This window comes from Triturus cristatus, chromosome 10 (assembly GCF_964204655.1).
Source record: "Triturus cristatus chromosome 10, aTriCri1.1, whole genome shotgun sequence".
Taxonomy (NCBI): domain Eukaryota; kingdom Metazoa; phylum Chordata; class Amphibia; order Caudata; family Salamandridae; genus Triturus; species Triturus cristatus.
Window position 1 is genome coordinate 1,144,782,463 of NC_140593.1, and position 20,505 is coordinate 1,144,802,967.

Consider the following 20,505-nt stretch of genomic DNA (forward strand, 5'->3'; position numbering starts at 1 on the left):
CAACCTGTCAATAAAGTATTGTCTATCCCTTCCCGAACCTTCGTGGTGACGGAACCCGATTGCCTGGTTCGAACCAATTCCTTTGTAAGGAATAAAACCCCTTTTAAAACCTCAAATACCACGGATTCTGCCTCTTATTTTTACTGAGTTATTCTTATTGAACTTTACCGCATAAATTAAGTCTAGGTAATTTAAATTTACCACACCTTTTAGAAGAAAAAAAAGCATCACTACTGATGACTTGAACAGGGAGGTCTGATTAGATAAATGCAAAAACGGTGAAAGGGCAAGCAAATAGCCTTTGACAGTGCCTAGTCGGACTAGAGAAGTACATAAGAGAGTTTAGCTTGCAGTTCCTCAGCTGAGTGTATTCGATCTGCCTGCATGTCATCCTGGCATCTTGTCACCCGTCCACAAAGTCAATCTATTCTGGACGATAGGAAAAGTTTATGGCGTGATGAGAATCCCATGCTTGAGAGCGAATCTGATGATAAGCATCTCCAAAAGACTGATGTGGGGACCCTGCTCCAACAGACACCAGAGGTGCCTGATCTCCGTCTCATCAAGATGGCCGCTCCAGGCCAGAGATGATGCACCCGTCACTCCCAGCTCTGGATGGGGTAGGAAGACTAGCCTATATCAAGTAGATTAGAATCTTTCATTAACCATTCAAGGTTCCAACCCCCTCATCTGACGCACAGATTTTGTCCAAGAGGCAATTCCAGAGCTTAGCCTATTGAAGGCAGTTCCTACAGGCATGAGCCACCAGGAGGGTGTCTGAGGCGAGGGGACCAAGAAGCCTCAGAACCATCCAAGCAGAAACACAGGACTGAGATCAAAACACCAGGATTAGATCCTGAATGTCCTGGACTCACTGTTGAGGCGGTAAAGCTTTGAAAACCACTGTGTCCAGAATGATTCCTATTAATGGAATCCTCTGCACTGGCCAAATGGGGCATTGTGACTCATTTATAATGAACCTCAGTGAAGATGAAAGTGAGGTGGTCTCATGCAGAAGATAGGCCTGGGCAGTAAACGTCGCTCCGTTCACGGAGTTTGCAGAGTGTTCTGCATTCCGCGGAGCTCGCGTGTGCAGAAAACTGCGCTTTGCGCTGTGCAGCGGAGTTTTTTTACCCACTCGCGATTGTGAACGGTAAGTTCGCAAGCTGCCGCTCGGTAGAATTTGTACCCGAGCGGCAGAAGTACCAGCACAAACTGCAGTGCGCACTGCACTCCGCCACTGGCGGAACTCCACGGAATTCTTTTGTAACATCGCAACTAACCTTAAGAAGATACCTTCTGCAGCCCGTCGTCAAAGTATAGGAATGCATACACTCCAGACCAATGAAGATGGGCTGCGACCACCGCAGTCATCTTCGTAAATTCCCGGTAGGGTGGACATGTAGTAAAAGGGGAGAGTGGTGAACTGAAAGTGTTTCTTCCCACCAATAAGTGGAGAAACGCCTCTGGGTCTGAAGAATGGGAAAATGAAAGTACAAATTCTGGAAATCCAAGCACATCGCCATAGGGCAGTTCTAGGGCAGACCAGACCTGGACTAGAGTCATAATCTGAAGAAAGGTGTTCAAGAACTGGAGATTCAAAATTCATCTGAGCCCACTCTCCTTTTTTGGGCATCAGGATGTAGCGGAAATAGCACATGTTGCCCCTCTCATTCCCCGAGGCCCTCTCTATTGCTCCTTCGGCCAGCAAAGACTGAACCTCTTTGGCAGGGAAAGAGGCAGGTTCTGCTGTGGTTTGAGGAAACTAGGAGGAACCCCAGAGTTAGTTGACAGAAAAGGTAGAGAGTAACCACATCTGGCAACTTGCAGGACCCAGTGATCCGAGGTAACCAAATGTCAATTAAGCAGGTAAAAACAAATTCTAACCCTCCCCTGTTACAGATGACGACTGGAGTGGGAATCGGAGAGGCGGCAAGGGAAAACTGGCCATGTTGGTGGTGTCCCGGTCCTCTTCCCCAATCCCCCATGCCCAGTGAAGCCTTAAAAGGAGTGAACAAGCTGTTGCATGGGGTGAGATGACAGCCTCTTTTAGTGAACCAGGCCCTGGGAACAGTCCCTGAACATCTGGTTTTGATGAGGGAATTAGCATAGCGGGAGGGGGGGAACAAGCCCAAGCAGCAGATCATAGCATGGCTGTCCTTAAGGCTGAATCCGCCTCGTCTCCAAACAACCTGGAGCTATCAAAAGGCATATCCAAAAGGGATGACAAATACAACAGCTGAATTATGGTTTAGCACATCAATTCCTGCCGGTAACAGTTTAGAGTTCTGTGCATCTGCTTCCGGCACCCGACGTTGTTGAGTGTCACTGGTATTCAGAGAGGATGGAATCTTTGTAGAAAAGGATGGTGCACCAGAAATAAAGTCCGAATCACATACTAGAGTCCAATCCGTTTATTTTTATTAGTAACAAAAGTAAAAATCGCCATCGCATTTCGTTCCTTCGACCAAAGGAACTTCATCAGGGCCTTTTGTATTGCGAGAAGATAAAACTCATTTAATTATATACTTTTGCAGTCATCGGAGCCTTGGCTGATGACCATTTTTACTTTTGTTACTAATAAAATTAACTGATTGGACTCTAGTATATGATTCGGACTTCATTTCTGGTGCACCTTCCTTTTCTACAAAGATATCCAAGATGGATGTTTGCACATCTCCTAAGAAACTTGTGGTACACATCCACAAGTCGTGATGAATCACCACTCCAGTGCCCACAACATGGCCTACACGAACTGAAGTATCCAATCCGGCAATCAAAACGAATTTTGCCGCATTCTGCCTGTCATGGACCATTTGTGCAAAGATATTTCTAAAATTCTCCAGAAGGGTGGTCAAGATCTTGCTCACCCCACCAAACAGGGCATGGCTGAATCTGTCCATGAAGAAGGCCACAATCCACAATCCTAAAGCAAAACTGGCAGAGAACACTTTTTTTGCCAGGGGCATCAATAGGTTTAGACTTTCTATGAGGGTGAGCAGTAGAAAGTACATCTGAGTTCACTTTGCCGACTGAAGCCTGCTCTACAAGACTTTACGGTGTTGGGTGCAGCATCAAGAAGGCTGGGTCACCTGAGATAGGTCTGGGATGCCCACTTTTATAGCAACCAATCCATAGCGCTGAGCAGGGCTTAGCACATGTCAAGGCCAGAGTATCTATCAGGGCTTCATTGAATGGTAGTAAAGGCTCAGGAGGTCCAAGTTGCAAATTTCAGTAAAAAGACTAGCCCTAGTTTTAGCTGTTGGCAGCACCTCTGCTGCCCTTCCTACTACCACAGCGAAGAAGGCACTTTCCTCAGAGGGGAAAGGGAAGTCTAGTTCCATCTCTGGTGAGGTATCACGCCTACTTGCATTTTGAAAGCTAGTTCCTCATTAGTACAGTGTGGGGGCAAAAAGATTGGCTTCCTCAGCATCAACTCGTCATACGGAAAAACCTGAACATCCTGCACGGCATCTGAGTCCGAACCAAATAAGGCCTCAATCACCAGAAATACTGGCCTGAAGACAAAGGCACTGAAGTACAGCCTTCCAACACAATGGGATGTGCCACGGTAATCTCACAATGAGACACTGGCCGAAACCTAGCCAAGCTTAGCTCTGCATTCGGCGCCACTGGAACAGGGGTCAGCAATGGCCTGGCCAGAACTGGCATGGTCTTCAGCAAAGGCGCAGTTCCAAATTGGGTAAGTCGCTGTCGGGGAAAGGCCTTCTGGCGTAAGGCTAAATGGTGGGGGCTAGGTGAAACCACAGAGCTTGAAAGCGCCCTGGGGACCAGATTCTTCCAGAAAAGCTGCAGCATTACCTCGTTGAAAGCCTTTCCCAGCTACAGAATTGAGGTGTGCAGGCAAATTCATGGTGGAATGGGGTCAAAATTCGTTGACTGGCATGGAATCTGATCTTTAATGTGTCGACAACAAGACCACTCCTTGGAGCAGGAGCAACAGGGGGATGTTTCCTGTCTGGACTTCTTGGGGTTGCGACAAAATGTGTCCTTGGACTGCCTATAAGACTTCATCTTAGAGGACAGCGAACCTTGACTGCAACTAGGTCTTGCAGTAGGAACAGGCCTGTGACTTGAAAAGGGATCATTACTTTAGCTGTCCAACATACAACTTCTCCTTCTGTCCGATAGCCTTAGGGTGCATAAGAGAACATTTCTGATATGACTTAGAATTCCGGTTGAATCTGAGACCCAAAGACAGATTTCAGGTGGATTCAAAGCCGACATCCGTTTCCAGCATTTGTGCCACGGTTTGAAGCCTGTTGACTGTGCGAGAGACATCCAGAGAAGACTGGTATTTTGAAAGTTGTTAATGCACCAACAAAGTTTGGGAGTGGAGCTACAGATCTACGTCGAAGAGCGCACAGGGGTGGAACTATTACACAGCTCTGCACCTTCACTTCCTGGGACGGGACAGAGCCAATGGGAAGTCCAATGATGCAACCTATTGGCAAAAGGAAGCAAGAGTTATAGTTTCCAGATCCAGTGTTGCATCTGATGGAATTCAAAAGGTGAGGAATATGTGGTCAGCAGTAGCCTTTAAAAAGAATATCTTTCAATGAATTGCTGCTTGCACAACATCCAGTGGGGAACTGCTCGCTTTGCTTCCATACAGGTACAGATATCACAGCATTCACAAGAGCACTACTCATACAGCATCAACAGGGCTACTACTCAAACAGCAGGCACAGCAAACATAGTAGGTATGCAGAAGGTTACTGCAATTTTATTCAAAACACCAGGGAAATGGCATTGCTACAAATCATGCATAGGACATTGCTTACACACCAGGGATGTGATGATGCTCACACAACACACAGGAGAACACTGCTGACACCCCAGGCACTACAAGCTACACTAATACCAGACACAAAGCGCTATTCATACACCAATGATGTCAGTGACAGAGCACTGCTCACACAAGAAAAAGAGCAATACTCGAGTACCAAACAATGGAGTACTATTCCCAATAACACAGCTATTAGTACAGCTCCCAAAAAGAGGTACAGGCAATAAGTGTGCTCCTTCTTGGTGTTAAAACATTATGTATTGCACAAAGGGCACTGCTCATACATGGATCATCAATGAGTCACAGGAGCAATGGGCATAGCATTGCTGCACCAGGAACTGCAGCGACTGTCAAGCAACTGGCACAAGAGAACTTTTCATGTGGAAAGGAATAAAGGAAGGTAACTGTTAGCACACCAAGCATAGCAAATCTGTCCATCAGATAAACTGTGCCGCTCACACTCCTAATGGGGAAGGCATCCTGCACACAATATGCACCGAATGCAACTTTACAGTGATAATAGGTGGGCTGAAACGTACAGACATTTGTAACTGCAGATTCTTCCATGTGGGAAATACGGAAATTGCAATGCTCAAGGTCCTGCTCTCCTCTTCAGACAACCACATGGGAAATATGAGTATGTAGGATCCCCATATGTCTAGGTCTCTGGAAAGGAAATAATGTTCCTTCTCACATTCAAGCTACTCAGTCCTAGTGATGGAGAGTAAAGTACTCCCAACTGTTTGCTGCTTGCACTTGGTGTCAATTAACACATGACTTCCAGATCTTCAGGAATGGGTCACTACATGTGGCTGTTGACTCTGATGAACTTAGGAGTGCCTTCACCAGACCTCACTGAACAGTGATTCAACCAGACATTCTTGGCCCACTAAGATGTCCTCGTTTCTCTCCAAGGAGAAAACTACACTTCTACCAAACGGATGAAAGCTTGCCCTTGTGTCTGAAGAAAATAGTAATACAGGGTGATCAAACCAGAGAACTTCTTGCTCCTTCCAGCAACACTCGGGTAGAGGCATCTCAAAGACATACCGAGCACTAAGATTGACTGACCAAAGGTGGACTTTCTGAGTTATAAACTGCTCAACTTCACAGAACCCAGTATCCAGAAGGAAGTGAAGATATGCTGTGTTCTCTAAGGCATAATTTTCACCTTGGTTAAAAACACTGGACATGAAGGAGAGAAAAGATAATACACAAACAATCCCACATGGTTTCTCCCAGCAATAACTGCTGATCGCTAGCAGGGGATGAAAGAATGTAAACAGGGGGGGCAGGGGCAGAGGCGGACGTACTTCCGAAAAACAGACTCATTGGTTCTTTACTTTCACAAAGCTCTGATTCGGCCACAGCTTGAAAAGTGAAGAGGGCGGGAGAGAAAGGCAGGGCATCAGGAGGTCGAGAGCAATGGTTTCAGGACATACACACGCACACAAACAAAAATCCCAGATCTGCCACCCCCTCTGTTTGCCTGCAATCACCACAAGATTCATACTATACAAAGAGTGGGGATATTGAACTCATTTCCAAAAAGCAGGACGGCCTGCTCCTGCGAGTGAAACTTTACAAACAAATAATATTAGAAAGACCTGTACTGGGAGATAGACTTATCATACAAGAGGCAAAAGACCCAACATGAGAACATGCTTAACATCCTGTAGGTGGGAATGAATTCTCTCTTGCTTAAGTATTTTCATACACATGGCCTAAATGGGACTCAGACACAAAATAAATAGTACCAAGACCCACACGATTGACTTATACATAACATGCAGTGGTACAGGTCGGCTCTCTCCTCCCGTGCCTGCCGACACTTGCACTCTGCACTAGATGGAAGCACATAGGGCTCGGTTCACAAAAGTAAACTTAGACGTTTGGTCTAAACTTAGACCAAACGTTTCTGACTTTGGGAAATCATAAAGGGTATTTACGAGTACTATCTTTATGTTCGCACTCGGGGTGGATCTCATTCTCCACCCCGAGTGCAGACAAAGATAGTTCTCGTAAATGCCCTTTGTGAATTCCTAAAGTCGTAAACTTAAACGTTTTGTTTAAGTTTAGTCTAAACGTCGAAGTTTACCGTTGTGAATCGGGCCCATAGACTGGAAGGAGCCAGAGATGCCCATGAGGGAAATGAGGTAGCAAATCAGCTGGCACCCTGCACTTGTGGCAGGCTGTTGAGTGTTCCTACAAGATCCCTCTTCCAAGGACTGCTGAAGCCACACTTGGCTTCAGTGGGGATCTCTGGGGAAGAAACGAAACCTCTTCGCCAGGCAGCTGTTTGCGAACCAAGGGATGCCACTTTATTTATTTATTTATATTTATAACACATTTATAGAGCGCCTGGTTACACCACAAACGGTGTGTCCCCGCGCTATGACACAGGAGAAAGAAAATAGCAGTGAGGAGATGCTAATAAGAACTCTAATAGTTCTTTTTTCCATAGAGCCATGTTTTGAGTGGTTTGCGGAAACGTATTTCAGACGTCTCTGTTCTTAAGGTTATTGGAAGAGTGTTCCAGGTCTTTGCTGCTAGATACCTGAAGGACCGTGCTCCTTGCCTGGCTCTGTGTATCCTGGGTATTTTAGCCAATGCCTTGTCCGATGATCGTAAAGTTCTGTCAGGTTTGTATTCCTCAAGGAGTGAATGCAGATACTTAGGGCCGGATTTCATGAGGATGCGGTGCCCATAGCATAACGCCTTGAATATGACCCTCTTTCCTACTGGCAACCAGTGGAGTTTCTTCAGTGCATTCTCTGCGTTAGCCACTCACTGTCTTGCAGTGGCGCATGACAAGGTCTGCTGCAGATGCTTCCATAAAGGACAGCATGGCCCTCCGGCTGCTCTGAACAACCAAATTCACGACAGGTAAAGTTCCCAAGTTGTGCAACCAATGCGGGGAACAAGGAGTTGCCAGGTGCAGAGCGCACGGAGGGTTCCCCACTGAATGATGTCGTGTCAGAGTGTTGCTTAACACAGTGAAGATGCAACTCATTTACTTACTGGAAAGATAACATCAGAAACAAAAGAAATTGTGCTGCCGGAGGGAAACGGAGAAAGCTGTGCAAATGTGGTTATCTTTCCGCAGTAGCCGGGTCATTCAGAGCACACTTTAATGTGATGACAACATTACGCACAAGCTGTTCGTTCCACAATGTACAGGTATAGTATCAAGGATATCCCTCTTTAATGGGTTTCCTGTTGTGACTATAGGTTAAGCGAGGTGGAGGCAGTTCTAGGATTTGCGTTTGTGTGTCCTGAAACCATTGCTCTCGACCTCCTGCTGCCCCCCCCCCACCACCTTCACTTTGTGAGCTGCGGCTGAAGCAGTGGTTTGGGAGATTGAGGACAAGCGAGTCTGCTTTCCGCAGTACCTCAGCCTCGGTGACATCATCATCCCTGATTAGGAAGCAGAGGTTGGAACTGGGAGAAACCAAGTGAGATTGCTTAGGTGGATTCCATTCTCACTCCCTCCTGTCCAGTTTTTTAATCCGGGTAAAACAGCGTTTCTTATTCTTGCTTTATGCAACGTATCTTTGGTTCACCTCTTTCTGGATACAGGGTCCAACGAAGATGAGCAGTTTACACTGGTGCTTTTTTTTCAGTGAGTCTCCCCCTCCTGGTACAGTCCGTCTGAGGACTAAGTAAGTCTTTGAGACGCCTCTTTCGGAGTATTGTGAAGAGTAAAGTAACAAAAAAGGCAGTATATCAAATGGTTTATTGAATTTTACAGTTCCCTTGGGACAGGACTACATATTGTAGGAGTAGCCAAGCGGAGAAAATACCTGTGCAGGCATCCCTTCATGAAGGAACAAGAGCTTGCACACACAGATGTTATCGAGACCAATGGGCCACTGCTTGGCAGAGGAGATACCAGGCCTTTCTTTACAGGACCGCTCAGGACTGGCGGGAACCAGTGCTGCCTAATCAATTGCAGACAGTTTTATGGCTATATAACCTTCTGGCATTTGCACTTTATTTGACTATACATTTGCAGTAAAATGTTTTGTGTGCCTCTCTGGCAAGGTGTGCTTTGTGCTGAATGTCATAAATAAAGTACAGGTGTGGACGGGAGAGCAGTGGGGCCAACCTGCAGAACCGTTCTTGTGGCTAAGTGGTCAGAGAATCGCAGTCTTGGTGAAAATACCCACCTCCATCTTGGAAACCAGGAGCAGCTGCTGCTTGATGCGCAGAAAAACTGAGTCGAAGGCCAGCTGGTGGGCCACCTGGTTCTGGCGTGTGAGGGCCGCGCGAGGCACGGATAACAGGTTATTATTCCCAGCTCCTTTTTCCTAGGGCAAAGACAAAAACACATGCAAATAAACATCTTTGGAAACTCAGATTCCAAAATCAGTTAAGGTAACCAGGTGCCTGTGTGCTGGATAAAGCATGGTCCTATTATGCATGGTCGCGGAAATAGCGCCTGGCAGCTGCACTGAAGGCCGCACGAGTGTATGGTGGAGCTATTGCACCCCCTTTCAGCATACTGTGGACGATGCCTGCATCGGTCTGTGGTCGTGTACCCCCTTTTTCGAATATAAACCACATGGCTGCAGCAGTTGGGGATGCCCCCTTGCTTGTTCAGATAGAATAAGGCTAAAAGGGCCTGCCAGCTGCCACAGACCTGGCTTTAAAGGGTGCATGGGCACAGAACATAATGCACCTGAGCGCGGGGTGGAGAGAACAGATTGTATTACCTTCCCTGAACCGATTTATTGATTTAAGAGGTTTGAGTCGAAGATAACCCTGCTGGAAGCCGCCCATTCTTGCCCTGCACTCTCTTGAGTCATCGCTAACACTGATAGGCTCCAGCTATGAAACATATACCAAGGGAGAAGGCAGCTGTGTACTTTGGCTGAGAGAGTGATGACCGAAGGCTGAGAAGTCCGGGAACTCGCGACCTCCGACCGGGGGCCCCAACCTGGCTGGCGCGCGCGCGCCCTGCCAAGAAGCCGCGTTGACGGCAGTGAGGTGCAGCGAAGCGCTTCACAGACGTTGGGAACACGATGTCTGAGAAAATACTGGCGCAGCAGGTTTCCCAGGCCCACGTGACGGCCCCCATCGTCGTCCCCAGGCCGGCCCGGGAGAAGCAGATCCGGAGAGATAAGGAGGCAGCTGTGATTGGCTGGGGAGAGGGAGAATTAAACAAGGACTTCAAGTTCAGTTCTAGCGCTGCCCTTTTAAACCTGCAGGGGGCGCAGAGAGTGGGTACCATCTCCAGCTTATGAGCCCTGATAAACTGACGTCACGGTAGTTTTCCTCTGTAAATACGCGGGCGCCTAACACAGAAGTCTGACGAGTCTATGTGGGAACCGTGCTTTAAAGCTGAAAGTTGGGAAATTAAGGTACTACTGTAGAAGTTTCAAACATATTTTCTAAATTGCAATACACTGGAAAAAAATAACATTACGTTTCAAAAATAAATTCATAGCTGCCGAGGTTTCAGATTGCTATATGGGACATTTTCATAATTTCAGTGTAATTATAAGCGACACTCAACAACTATGAGTGACACTTCCTCCCCAACAAACTCAAGCAATGAAGAGGAGGGAAACATATACATATCAGAAATGACACCCATTTGAGCAACGAGAAACTCTAAGAAGATCTAAAAAATGGTGCAAAGCACTAGAAATGGAAGAGCACTCACCTTGTAAAAAAAAAATCAGTAACTCACAACTAATCCTCAACATTTTTGAGAATATGCCTGGTTCATTTTGGAGGAGGTGTGTGCCAGAAAGACCTCTATAAACCTTCCAGCCGCCCTGCAGTGGGAGGGCGGGATGATCAGGTACATGGTGTCCTGACACATTCCTGGCAGGCTCAGGGCTTCCAGCAGTGACAGACACTCTGCCGGCCCCACCCACTCCCTTGGACCCGGTTTCCAGCGCGTTTCCAAGACCCATAAATCCCTGATATGTGCACCTGAACAATATAGACTATTTTGCCCATTAAGCCATTGCACTACTTCAGTGCTCTGCTAGACGCTCACCTGTGCCACCATGACGTGTCCTCCTGCAGTGCCAGGGTGAGCCAGAGAGTGTCTCTGGCAAGGTTGTTCGAAAGAGGGTCCCTCATGCTGCAGGCAGCAAGTAGTGCTGTAGACTGGCTGCAGGTCTGTGCTGCTGAGAGAGTTGGCTTGTCTGGTTGATGCCCTGATACTCACAGCCCCTGCGCTAAGCTGCTCTCTCTTGTTGTGTCACTTTGATGGCCTTGGTCTCTTCCGGTCCTCACTCAGGAGCTATGGTGTACTACTGTGGGCAGGAGGCTGGCGCTTTCATGTGAGCACCTGCCAGAGAGGACACCTGCAGAGCTCTGGAGCCGCATTTTTAGAGGGCTGCTTTCACAGGGCGTGGCTTAGCTGGACTGGGGATCCCGGGTTTTGATTGTTAAATACTTGTACGCTTGAGGACCAGACAGTGTGCGCACCCTTCTGGACACCCAACAAATCCATGAGGTGGCCAGGTAGTGTGAGAATGTGTGGACTTCATATTTAGGGGCGGCAGTACCTATGTCTGGTGGCCACAGGCACCGAGGAGCTGATGGTGTTGGGGAGGCCTGCAGGACTTGAGACACTGCAGGCAGAGTCTGGACTGGCTAATGCCCTGGAACAATAACATCCTGCAGCCTAGAACAGAGTGGCCCATCTCACAGTCAGCATGTATTGTGAGGAAGGAGGAGGGGTCTGCGCAGGATGGAAAGGCGCCAGGCTACAGTCCCTTCAATAGTGGTGGGCGATCAAGGGAAACAGGAAGCTGCAGACCCACCACCTGAAATCACAACTGGCAACTGATCTCCTCATGACCTGCGGTGCCGGCAACAACAAGGCAAGGTCGGCGCAGCGTGGAATGGATCCTTATGCTGTTTTCAGCAAGCCAATGCTGTTGTTTATATTTCACTATAAGACCACGTGGTCCACGCAATACACAGAGCCCGAGCAGCTCCCGGCGGCTATCGGAAGTCTGATAGCGGACCATATACCCCACCTTCGGGTATTCGCACGCTCAATACATTTTATTAACATAACATAACATACAGAGATTGATACTGGCCAGTGGCACAATAGTGGTGCGAGCAGTGGTGGGCTACACGGACTACAGTCTAACCTAAAAACTATCTGATGACTGTTACCCGCTCAACTCGAGCCGCGGGCGGCTCAGCCTGCATTATGACCCTGTCTCGGCATTGGGCGAATGTGGGACACATTGTTGCAGTCCCTGTGACACCATCATGACACGTGAATGCCTCATGAAGCCAGAGAGTCGAGCGCAGCTAAGCCAGCCATCAGGCCTGCAGCAGTCACAGTCTCTGTCAATCACATGACTCTGCAGCTGCCAAAGTAGCGCGACCGCACGCTGCTTTCCTCTGTGCTAATTTTAGCGCTCCGGCTTGACAGCTTCAGGAGGTGATATAAATGCGTGACTTTGCATTTTTGTGCTGTAATGCGGACCACCACACTGAAATGCGTTAGTCTAACGCCTGATGCGTGGTACTTGGCAGGGCTGTAAATTCAAGGGTCTCAATTTAACATGCAAGTTTATTCATCTCCTAAATGCTAGACTAACCCCCCCTTTTCAGGTATGTTAGAGCTGTGTAGTGATGATAAAGTGTACGCAAACCAGCTTGGGGACAGCAGCGTTAGACTCTCCAACCATTGCTCGCTAGACGAGTGATTCAGATTTTGGGTCACTTCAAAGCGAGTGGGACAATGGGCCGGCGTCTTAAGCCACTGCGTTTTAGATCTGGCAACACACACCTTTTAGCTCAACACTAATTTAACAGAAAAGAAATACACAAAGGGGCTTTGGATCAGACCTCCATATCCACTAGATTGTTTGGGTGAGCTTCCTTGTATGCATGCCTTAGTATTAATAAAACACGTACCTACCTAGGAAGCAATGGAGTGCTGTACATTACATGAGGAGAGGGTTGGGAGACGATCTACAAGACTGTGTACATCAAGTAGGGATTGCACAAATACATTACACACATTTAAGAACAGGGAGATTATACGGTTTGCCCAGAATCATGTTGAGCCAAGCAAAAGACCATGGATTCGAGCCAGGGTGTCAAGGGTCCAAGGAGAGCAGCTTGAGCAACAAGGCCACATTTCCTCCCTTTCATTATTGCTGTTTTCCTCACATTTTTCATATGCTCACAGAATATCACTGAGCGGGAACACAACCAAGCCCAAACTGGTTTCTGCCTTTTGAGCCTTACAAGTCAGGTCCAGCGTGAGTCATAGGCCACAGTGAGCTTGGGACGAGCACAGGACCAGTGTCTGGGCATAGCACATAGGAATGAGCAAAGATTGATGGAGGAATACTAGAATTAATATTTGTCAGCAGTAATATCTCTGGGCTACATTCCAGTCCATAGTTTAACTTGTCGGCATCATTTCACACAGGGGACAGTTATATCCAAATCAGTCTTGGTCCTATACTAAAAAGCACAGTTTAGACCAGTTCACACATTTGACCTCTCGCCGTCAGGGTGACTCCCTAAGTCCGATGAGTATGCCTAGAAGTAGGTCCCACAGTTCAATGTGACATAAGGTTCAAGCTGCACTTCACGAATGAGGCCCGACAAAGCTGAAACTGGTCTAGAGTTGCCTGGGCTCCCATTTAGAAGGGTGTGGCCTCGCAGGTCGGCTAACTGTTCCTACTGCAGAAAGACCAGTACTTGCTTGCACATGGTTGCTCCCTCTCTAAAGGGGCACAGTGGGCAGAAACAAAATGGCTGGATCTTAAACCAGAGTAATTACTAGTGGCAGAGATTCCATACATTTGTGGTATATAGTGCAAACCTAGCCAAAAAGCAGCTAAGCACTATACACATCTCTTTGTTGTTTCTCTCTGTATGACAACCTACCTGAAATGGGCATGCCCAGACACCTGTCCCCTATCTCACTTGGCCTGGAAATCAAGCTGCACTTCACTGAAGTGCTCTAGCAGGGCTGAATCCAGTTTAGGTTGCTTGTGTTCCCTTTCGGAGAGGGTGTGGTTTGGCGGTTCTAGTTCAGTGTTCCTACTGGAAGAGGACCAAGGCTGATTTGCATATGTCTGCACCATGCCTGGAGTGTGCCGGCGGGCAGCAATGAATGAGGTAGGACTGACGCTCAGACTAATTATCAGTGATGGAGATATTTAAAGCATTCGAAAGTTTTTTATGTTTCTCTCCTAATGTCAAAAATGGCATATGTTGGTATCTACACGAGTCACCTGCACAGTCTTGTAACATTTTGGGGTTCTCCAAGCCAGCCAGCAGATAAGACCTAGGATCCAGCGCCATCTCTCAACATGGCTTTCTCATCCATCAAACCTCACCTATGTCTTACTAGTGACTTCCAACAAGTGCCTCACACCTCTGTGGCATTAAAAAGATATGATCAGCACAATTCAAGACCCGTACAGACTGTATACAAAGTAAAAGGCTTCCCTCCACAGGTTACTAAACATTGATAAGCCAGCCGGGATGTGATCAGATTAAGGCCCTAGGGAGGACCATTATCCAAAATGAGGAAATACATGCATTGGAACAAAAAAGTGGCACTGTGCCACTTTATATTACAGAGAAGAGGAGAACTAGCCACAGAGGCAGGCAAGTAGGAATTTCCAAGTTTGCTTGGGCATTCATCTCTTGCACTAAATAAACTACAGGCATAAATTGACAATTGAATGAACCAAAAGATTAATCTCCAAAGCAGAACCAAAGTGACTATCTTTGACAAGGCCTTTAGAGGAATTATCTAGTTTGCGTATACAGCTTTCAATTAAAAAAAGGGTTGAAACATTCAACAATTGGATCCACAGGCACCAGGCCCTTACAAATCTCAAATGCATGAATGGGAGTTGGATCTTGTGTCCTTTTGAGACTTTAAACCTCGCTGTTGGAAAGGCTCACTGTAGTATTTTGTGAAAGCTACAGAACATCTGACAAAAAAAGAGGAGAGCAGTTAGAATGAAGATGCTGTAACTGCTCTTGAATGGCTGCAAATCTTGTAATCAGTGGAAGGGGGGAAATTACCTTCTGGACTAATTTGTTAAGAAGGCCCTTCTGATAGACAATTCGTGCTACTATCCAACTAAGAGGTAAAAGGAGGGTATGGACTATTAAAAGCATGAACACCAAGAGTGACGCCAACAGCAGACCATCTACTGGGAGTCTACACGAGGAACATCTATTCGTGTTGGACGTGAGTAGGACCACTGGTAAGGGAAAATTAGTTCTCTATGGCACCTTCCTTTTACCAAATGCAAGTAATCCGTTTTTCCTACTTCCTAAGTCCTGCAAACCCACATGCCCAGGCCCCTTGGTGTTTCCAAACAAAAGAGTGAGATAACCTAGGCAGCTGCTCAAGGGTCCATCACCACTGCTAAACAAATGATGGAGAATCCAAGACAACGTTCAAGGGCGCTCAGCACCCCCAGACTAAGAGGAAAGTAAGGAAATGCTGTGGCGCAAGATTCTTTCAGCACTCCCAAAGGCCCAAGGACTGGGATGTCTAGACCATGCCCAAAGATCTATAGTACCCCTAGGCCAAGGAAATAGTAAGAACATGCCACAGCCCAAGAATCCTTCAGCACTATGACAAACCCAAGGTTGTTTATGTTGTTTAGAGGTCAGCTGTTGTCTTGCAGAGCCCCATGATGTTATGTGCCTCAATGGTGACTTTCTCGACACTCACCAGGATCAGCAGTGCCAGGGAGCTTGAGAAGCTTCCCACTCACCTCCTGAAGCAGCATCAGTGGTGTAATGAGAGATGTAATGAGAAATAGAGAGTGAAACAGCCCTGCTCGCCCATGAGGCAGATATTGTCACTGAAGAGGTCTTAGTTTCAATTTTTCCTCTTTGAGGCCTGGGGCAAAGCTTTTCTCTGCCCCGCAAATGTATGACCTTTTTCTACAAATGTTGCTGTCCTTGATGTAATGAATGAGTGTCTGGAAGGCAGATCATGTAGACAGACTTCAGGGTCATCTTTCATATACATCTTCCCACCACATTCTGAACTTTTGTCAAAAACAAAAGCCTGGCAGACAAAGACAGCAGTACTGAACAACCAAAGTGAACAAGCATTTGCAATGCAATAGGTCTCGCATTATAAAAGTGTGAGCAGTTGGCATTGCTAATAATAATGCAACACTAACTATTGGCATTTTAAATGATAATGGCATTTATTTATGTGTTTGTTTTATAAAATAGATAAAAAAAGGCATTGTCATGAACAATGCCAAGCTTAAACTTTTGCAAATGCGAGACCTATTGCATTGCAAATGCTTGTTTTAGTACTGCAGGCTTTTTTAAAGTTTTAGTCACTACTCAAAATGAAATCCATTTTATCAGCGTTGCCAGTGCTCCTTTATGTTTAATGCCATAAATGAAACACAATCTTCTAAGTAGATTGCTAAATAGCATCTCCAGCCCCGATCACAATGTCTCACTTCATGCTGGACATTGGGCACCCTGTTTTCATGCAATGCCAAGACGGGGTGAACTAATGCACAGACTGAGGTCTGTCAGCCTGCGAGGCTCAAAGCATTCCTTGCAACAGTCTGCTGTGTTAAGGTATTGCCATGTGTACAGCACACACTCTGCAACAGCAAGTGGTTTCAAAGTTGAGGGTGACTTCCCAAACTTTCCTGAGGTGTTCATTGTTTTTGGTGACAGCGTATTTATACTGACAGCCCAAAAAACTGTTTGTGGTTGTGTGTGTGGTTGTGTGTGTGTGTGGTTTGTGTGTGGTTGTTTGTGTGGTTGTGTGTGTGGTTGTGTGTGTGTGTGTGTGTGTGGTTGTGTGTGTGTGTGGCTGTGTGTGTGGTTGTGTATGTGTGTGTGTGGTTATGTGTGGTTGTGTGTGTGTGGTTGTGTGTGGTTTGTGTGTGGTTGTGTGTGTGTGGTTGTGTGTGTGTGTGGTTGTGTGTGTGTGTGGCTGTGTGTGTGGTTGTGTATGTGTGTGTGTGGTTATGTGTGGTTGTGTGTGGTTGTGTGGTTGGTTGTGTGTGTGTGTGGTTGTGCGTGTGTGTGGCTGTGTGTGTGGTTGTGTGTGTGGTTGTGTGTGTGGTTGTGTGTGTGTGGTTGTGGTTGTGTGTGGTTGTGTGTGTGGTTGTGGGTGTGGGGTTGTGGGTGTGGGGTTGTGTGTGTATGTGTTGTGTGTGTGAGTGTGTGTGGTTGAGTGTGTGTGGTTGAGTGTGTGTGGTTGAGTGTGTGTGGTTGCGTGTGTGTGGTTGCGTGTGTGTGGTTAAGTGTGTGTGGTTGTGTGTGTATGTGTATGTGTTGTGTGCGTGTGTGTGGTTGAGTGTGTGTGTGGTTGAGTGAGTGTGTGTGGTTGTGTGTGTGGGTGTGGTTGTGTGTGTGTGGTTGTGTGTGTTTATGTGTGTGTGGTTGTGTGTGTGGTTGTGTGTGTGGTTGTGTGTGGTTGTGTCTGTGTGGTTGTGTGTGTGGTTGTGTGTGTGGTTGTGTGTGTGGTTGTGGGTGGTTGGTTGTGTGGGTGGTTGGTTGTGTGTGTGTGTGTGGTTGTGTGTGTGGTGGTGTGTGTGTGGTTGTGTGTGTGGGGTTGTGTGTGTGGGGTTGTGTGTGTGTGTGGTTGTGTGTGTTTATGTGTGTGGTTGTGTGTGTTTATGTGTGTGGTTGTGTGTGTGTGTGGTTGTGTGTGTGTGTGGGGTTGTGTGTGGGGGGTTGTGTGTATTTATGTGTGTGTTTATGTGTGTGTGGTTGTGTGTGTGTGGTTGTGTGTGTGGTTGTGGTTGTGTGTGTGGTTGTGTGGTTGTGTGTGGTTGTGTGCATGTGTGGTTGTGTGCGGATGTGGTTGTGTGCGTGTGTGGTTGTGTGTATGTGTGGTTGTGTGTGGGTGTGGTTGACGTTTAATTAAGGAAATGCATCGTAAAGACAGACCCACTTCTCTATTAAACAAGGCAGCGAGGTCTTCTTTTCAGGTGAACTGACCCCATTCTCCCCAAGCCCCCCAGTTGAAAAAAAACGCTCATTCAAGCTTTTATAAACACATGGACTCTCCGTAGAAAAATGAAAAAGAAGCATGGAGCAGGCAATAGCACCAAGCACTGAAAACTCTTTTCAGGCTTGAAAACTATGCAGAATATTAAAATCCATAAATACAAGTTAGACCATGCGAATTGTCCCTCAAAAACAACAAAACTATTTAATTATTGTTTTTTATTGTGTGAGGATGTTTTAATTAAAGTTTAAACATTTGATCACACCAAAGACTATAAAGGGGTGGAAGGCGAGATTTTAAAAGAATGTGGTTTAATTACTGAAAAACTAAGCCTACAGCATCTTATTTGCTGATTTGTTCTACTGTTCTAAAATACCATGCGGGGATGTGTGGCGAAAAAGTTTAAGCATTTGAAGATGCAGACAAACATATTCAAACAAAGAGTTTTGAAGCGACTGGCTTATTTTAATTTTTGTACAAAATATTAACTAGTCAACGTACATTTACTGAAATCGCCAGTGAAACACACGTACACTTATTCAGTTTGGCTCAACGTGGTCTTCCGCACAAAAAAACCTGTATTACCTTTCCAGATGTGCACACCATCAAAACAGTTTTCAAGAGGCCCGCTGTGGGGTAAATTTAGTATTCGTCACGTTTTGGTGCATTCTTTCACATGTTAGAAGGGAGACAGGAAGCACGGCCAGAGAGGTCCAGGTAGCGTTTAATCACAAGAAAAAAATGCTACCGCCGGCCATAGCTTGCAGTGCATGTGCGCAAGTGGTGCACGCGCAGCAGTAATCACGCCATATGGCGCCTCTGCTGAAGCGCTCGCCCGCGCACATGCACTGCAAGCTGTAGCCGGCGGTAGCATTTTTTGAAGCCCTTACTAAAGTCTTTCCGAGCAGCGCATGCGCGCTGACTCAGCGAGACCTAAAAAGGACAAATAGTCACTAAATGTTGTGCAGAATAGGTACATAGTGAGGATCTAGTCTGAGGGTGCAAAAACAAATCTGTCCTCTTTTATCGAAATCATCTGGAGGAAAAGGTGTTGGATGTGTTATATAAGCACGTGTTGAAACCTGTTCCTTCTCTTCAAAAATCTAAATACAGTTTAAAATATACCACCTTTGGCAGCAAATCTTACTTTGTTGCTGCCACCCCCGTTTTCAATTTGAAAGAAAACCAATCTAACTTCAGAAAAAGACTTAAAGCACTGCATGCTGTAGCCGGCAGTAGCATTTTTTGAAGCCCTCCTTACTTAAGGTCTCCGCCAGACCAGCGCAAGCGCTGGGTCAGGCTCGACCTAAAAATAGCAAACATTGCTGCAATCCAAGGTAAAAAGTGATCCAAAAGTGAGTAAATGTTGAAAGATGTTGATTGATAGCAAAAAATAAGAAAAAAAACCCATAAATAGCCTTTAATAAAGGCTAACCGTGTTCGGAACATTCGTTTCATGGCTCGAAAATATGAACGGACTGTCTCCTTGCTCAGTATGATGGGATACTGCAGTCTTCTGTAATCCTTATAGAGGCAGGACCAGAGTGTCAGAGTTCTGCTTAGTTAAGTATTAGGGCGTTCACATTACATTAGGGAGGAGCCAAAAGTTCCAGGCGCCTCACTAACGGAATTATTTGATTTTTAAATCTGTTCATGGCCTAGACAAGTATTGGGATCTAATCTCAGGTCCTTAGAAAGGAAACCATACCATTAAGTCGGAGTAGGGACACTCCACTTGAAATCCTTCACTGTAAAATGGTCAGGATCTGATTCTGCAATCTGTCCCTTCTGTACTGATCAAACTGAGTCGGTGCAGTATGTGTTGTTTGCATGCCCAGGTTATATGCCCAGTATCATTCGGCATGGCTGGCACCCATTTGCAAACAACTGGGCACATCTAGTCATGTACTGTGAACGGACTCTCCTGCACTGTATGCCTGTGCAGTGGCAACATTTTTGGGTTTGATGTGGGCGAAAAGAAGAACTGCTATTCAATATGTATGATTTTATTATTGATTTTATTGCTGTTGTCTACTGGAACTTGACTTAGCAAATTGTGAATTTTGTCTATTTTTAATTGCATCTGAGCATCTTTTGAATAACTTATGTTTTATTCGACTTCAGGTTGTTACTTGTGACACTTCACGTACAATTAGTTGTAATTGTATACGTGTATATTTATTGCATTTTATTGGAAACTGTTATGGCTGTGCTGAAATAAAGTTATATTTGTTTATCAGGTTTATTTATTAAGTTTATTAGGGCACAATTTCCTGTTCTTTTTTATTTTTCTCTATGTAATGTTATGCAGTGGTGTTTCAGCCAAACATACTTTTGTTTCAAGTAGGTTGATTGGCTGTTTAAATACATAGATAAATCAGTCAATCAAGCAATTGATAAATAAATAAATGTTGCCATATTGGGCATGGTCTTGTTATGGAAAACATGTGTGTCATGTGTGGCACATGCGTGGAGATCATCTGCCTTTTATAAATACTGGCGAGAAACCTGTGGTGAAGAACACTTACTGACCCAACCCACGTTACACAAAACAATAACCACAGGTCATGATCAAGACCCCTTGGACTTCCCAAGAGTTTAAGAATTGTTTGTTCCTCCAGGACTTATTCAGAACGTTTCAACCCTAGGCCCTTTTCAGTAACACTTGGTACCACAGGGCCAATTTAAAAAACACTCAATAACCCCAAACCAAGAAGTGAAAACA

At 46.0% G+C, this 20,505-nt stretch overlaps 1 protein-coding gene across 1 annotated transcript in view; it reads right to left on the minus strand.

The window, feature by feature from the left end:
- COG7 (component of oligomeric golgi complex 7) overlaps positions 1-20,505 on the minus strand; it is a 338,508-nt gene that overhangs the window by 71,208 nt on the left and 246,795 nt on the right. Inside the window, exon 14 of the mRNA XM_085629498.1 lies at positions 8,980-9,120. Coding sequence (XP_085485624.1) covers positions 8,980-9,120 — 141 coding nt within the window. The remainder of the gene's footprint in view (positions 1-8,979; positions 9,121-20,505) is intronic.